Source organism: Theobroma umbraticum, unplaced genomic scaffold (genome assembly GCF_002168275.2).
Source record: "Theobroma umbraticum cultivar Fairchild unplaced genomic scaffold, ASM216827v3 scaffold_44.0, whole genome shotgun sequence".
In the NCBI taxonomy this organism is placed as follows: Eukaryota; Viridiplantae; Streptophyta; class Magnoliopsida; order Malvales; family Malvaceae; genus Theobroma; species Theobroma umbraticum.
The window spans coordinates 419181-423795 of record NW_018397255.1 but is presented as its reverse complement, the minus strand read 5'-3'; the positions used below and the strand labels follow the sequence as shown (position 1 = coordinate 423795).

The following is a 4615-nucleotide window of genomic DNA, read 5'->3' as shown; positions in this document are numbered from 1 at the left end:
ATAAATTAATTTAATTAATAATATAAATTTATCTTTAATTACATAAAATTAAAAGAAAAAAACATAATCAGATTTGGATATCAAGTAAGTAGTACTCAAATCCTATCTAAATCTGATACAATTAATAAAATTACAATCTCAACTCGATTATAGTGTATTCTAATTCTATATAATTAGATTGAGTACCTGTCATTCGAGTTTGACATTCTTTTTTTTTTAGAAAAAAAATAGACAAAATCTTTTGATAAATTTAAATGGATAAAGCATGAAGTTGTTTAAAGCTTAGGGTACAAAATTATTGCCGGAATATATATAAATATATATATAAACAACATGGTCCCACTGCTGATGCAACAGCAGAGGGCACATATGCAATGAGATAAGTTTGGTCTGCTACCACAACCACATATGATATCATGATAAGCAAATATATATTAATATAAATAAAGAGGAAATAGATGGGGAAACAGAGAATAACTCCAGCACGTACCTCCAAAAATTAATACTATTCCAATCCAAAGTTGGTGTTGTTACACCAAGGGATCTTTTCATCAAAAAAATAAAATAAAATTGCAAAACAAAAGATAAAAATGTAAGCCGAAAATGGTGAAATTGATGCTGTTCGGACCTGTTAATTTTTGGAAAGATTTAAGTTTTTTTTTTAATTAAAAAAATATCAACTAATAAATCAAATATTAAAATATATATTTAAGTCGAACTTGATATTGTGTATGTTATATAATTCAATACCTTTGTATCAATTAGGGGGTGCTTGCGTGGCAGGTTTGGCATTGATATTTTGATAATATGATCAATACACGATCAAGTTTTGTATGATTATTCGTTTTTCATTATAAATATATATATATTATTTGATTAAAAATATGAAAAATAAGTCTAAAACTTCCAACTGTTTGCCAGAATCTGTATTTATTAACTTTATTTAAATATTTGTCCTAGAAAACCTTACATTACCAGCTAAGGCAAAACCGATTTAAAATTTCCCCAACCTAAGAATTTAAAAAGCAAACCCTATATGTGAGAAATGCATGCTGAACAGTTAGGTTTAGATATTACTGCAGCTGGCTGTGCTTGGTCGAATTTATTATTATTATTATTATTATTATTTTATATTAAATCAAAGTCTAAGGGAAGGGAGTAAAACCTGAGGGTCCAAATCCTTATTGCAAGCTATCAAATCTTATTGATTCTACCTATCTGATCATGTACACAATATCACTTGCTAATGACTAATGCAAACGTAGATTAAATGTATGGAAAAAGTACGTATATATGCCCAACAATAAAATTCCCCACATTTATACACTGGGGAGACAACACAACACATCTTCACATCACACTAGGCCACCTAACTAAAGTGAAAATGTACTACCTTTAGCATGCTGGCCTCCAAGGGTTCTGGCCCCCTTTTCTATGGCTAACTGTGATTCAACAACAGAGCCTACAAATAACCCTTTTCTCCTCTTGTTTTCTTGCAGCAGAAAGCATGAATCAAGTGAAGTTTTGGCTGATGGTTCTGCATGTATATGGATAAAGCAAAGGAGGGAACGTGCAGAAACAGAGTCGGCTACCAAATCCTGTTATTACGAGATTATTATGATCTTTTAACATTACTGATCCTCTGTTGAAGGGAAGTATAAATAAAAATCAGGAAGAAACATGAAGCAAAAGTATGAAAGGGCCAAAACGCCAATCGATGTCAGACAAGATGGGGGGCATCGATTACCGATAGCACAGGGATAAAACGAGGGATGATGGAGGTCCCCCATAAGGAACAGGATAGGAGGTGTAGTCACAAATTCCATGGCCGACATGTCATATCCCTTTTTGTGTGCTTTCTTCTTTTTACTGTTCAATTTTTGTTTGCCATTAAAATTTAGTTAGATCTCTCCACACAGCTGCAACCAGAGCACCAATTTTTTGCATGAGACGGGAAGAAACAGAAAGAAAGCAAAGAATGGGGTTTGAAGGACAGGAAACAAAAAAGTCAGTAGTCCAAGGAATGGTACAAGCCAACAGAGGAAGCAAACAAAGACCCACCACAACAAAGTTCCTGCATATCAGGAAATGTAAACATGCCCTTCCTTTTCCCTTCCCCCCCTCTTCCCCACAGCTCATGTTTTTCTTCCCCAAAATCAACTGTCTTGCCTGAGGTACAAACCTTGCTCACCCCAGAAGTGAAAAAAATAAAGAAAATAGCTCCACAAAACCTATACAAATTCATTCCTTTTCTAGCTTAAAGAAACCCTGCTCTTAGAGAGAGAGAGAGAGAGAGAGAGAGAGAGAAAGAGGAAAGAAGGAGAGATTAATTTGTTAGAAGGCAGGCAGAGATATTCCTCAAAATGGAGCTGTTGACGTCCGCTGAAGCGTGCGCTTTTTGGAAAGTTGAGCAGCTGCTGCTACGCGTAACTGCATGCCCCAGAAACAAAATAGAAGCACAATGTCAATATTAATTGCCCTTTTCCTTCTTTTACTAGCACTATAATTATTCACAAGAACAATCTGCCCCCAAGTTCCATGCATGTTGGGGTTATCAGATTTTGGTGAAGCCAAGCACACAAGCGTTTCATGTATTAATGAGGAAACACTGATCAGTGGGCCCTTTGGTTGTTTCTGGGGGGTGTTTCTTTCATGGTTTGTCTGCTAGTAATAAAAATCAACTTGGCTTTTGAGTTACCTGTTCTTGCTGTCTCTTGAGCCTTGCATTCTCTTCCATAAGATGTGCAACTTCGAGCTCCAACTCATTTGTGTAAGCCTGCAATGAAAGGAGTATCACGAAACAAGACATTTTGTGAAATGCATATGTATAAGAGTAAAGACAGTAGCCAGGACAAGAAAGGCACTAATTAACCTGTTTTCTAGCTCTTGATCGAGCTGCTGACTCTCGGTTCTTGATCATACGCTTGTGCCGTCGATCACCAGAACCGCTATCAGATTCCTTGACCCTTTTCTTACCAAAAGAAGCCAAGCTAGAAGATGAAGCTAGAGCCTCGAATGGACAATGGAAAGTGGACAAATTCGAGATGGGGCTGCTTTGCAGACGCGACGTAGACCTGAGAGGATCCGAGTTATCAAAAAAATCAAAGCCGGGACCCGAATTCAGACTCAAAACAGTGGCAGGAGGCCGCACTGGGGAACCACAGGGCCCGGCCTCCCCGTTTGTGCAGACCCTGTTCGTTGGTGGGTCTTTGCAAAACGGCCTGGCAAGAAAATCCTGGAGGATGAAATTCGGGTTTGGAGGAGTTGTGAGTCTTGGGTTTACAGACAGGCCTTCCCTGGAAGGGTGATCATTTAGAGAAGCAAGATTAATGTCTTTCCAAACCTCCTCCATAGTTTTGGGTCTATGGGTTTGGTTGTGAAGATGGGAAGGAGGAGAGAATAGTGAAGGAGATGAAGATGTTGATGATGATTTTGAGGACGTTGAGGACACTCTCTTTAGGCTTATCGTTGCTTTGTTGTAATTGTTCTCCTCCCCGCCTGTCGATGACAACATTGAAGTACAAACAAGAAACAAGCCTGGTTCAGAAGTGCAAAACTGATCTTAAAGCTGGGGTCTAGACCCAAAACCGAATTAAAAAAAAGAGAGGGGAGAGTGGGGGGTATCTGGCGAGAGTTTTGTGAGACCAAATGTATGGAATTTTCTATGCCTATCTATGGCAATTGCCAATGCTTTGCTTTGTGTCATTGGTCTTTCAAAGGTAATGTTGTATTTTGTGCCACGCGCCTCAAACAGGATTGTGCAGCTTTTGGGTTTGAGGAGTTTCTGATGTGGGGAAAGGACAGATAGTAATAGCAATAGGTTTGGTTTCCCTAGCTGCCCCTCTCTGAAAAAGGAAAAAAGTTGGTCCACATTGGGTACACCCCTCGCGCTCCTTTTTCACTCGTACGTTATATTCTGTGTCTTACTAATCTGGCGCAAATGAATGCCCATAAATCAGACGACCTACGCTACCTTATTGCTTCATTATATACACTTATACGTTTATAGCAGTAACTCACCACTTTGTTACCAGGAACATAATGCTAGCTACGGCCAACCCAAATTCCATAAACCTTGACAGATTATCATGATAAGGCAAGAAAAAATCGATGATGAATAGTGAGGAAATCTGCAATAGAATAAATCAAATCACAGACCTTAGTGTGCTAACCATTAAAGCATAAAGATTGCTGTATAATGTGCATGATATAGAGCCTGCAAGGTGCTTGTCTCTGGCAAGGAAAAAGCCAAGTGATCCTCTCTCTTTTCCTCCATCATCTCATACCCTTCTTTTCACCTTCTTTCTTCTTCCACCTGCCCTCAGCCTCACCAATCATCCTTGTTCTTTTCCCTTTTTTACCTTAACGTACCTGATCTCCCACTCCCACCCAGTAAGGGAATATTGGAATAAGAATACATAGATTAGCAGTACCGCAGTTCTCATTATCCTCAACAAAAAAAAAAAGAAAGACCTTTTGCTTGTCACAGTTGCTTCTCTCGGATTGTAGCCAACGATGCAGGTATCTTTAGTTTCACCCCGGAGAGCAATCCCTCTTTTTAAATGCTCTGCAAATCAAGGACAAAGGCATTCAATGTGAAATACAGCCGTTTTAT

The 4615-nt window shown here is 38.4% G+C and overlaps 1 protein-coding gene across 1 annotated transcript; it reads right to left on the bottom strand.

Moving 5' to 3' along the window:
• Positions 1-1830: 1830 nt before the first annotated feature.
• On the bottom strand, positions 1831-3713 carry LOC110429119 (protein FD-like). Its single transcript, XM_021445012.2, has 3 exons — positions 2873-3713; positions 2699-2776; positions 1831-2430 (listed from the first exon to the last, which is right to left on the bottom strand). The coding sequence occupies exons 1-3, from the start codon at positions 3512-3514 to the stop codon at positions 2359-2361; spliced, it is 792 nt and encodes a 263-aa protein (XP_021300687.1). The 5' UTR covers positions 3515-3713; the 3' UTR covers positions 1831-2358.
• Positions 3714-4615: the final 902 nt, after the last annotated feature.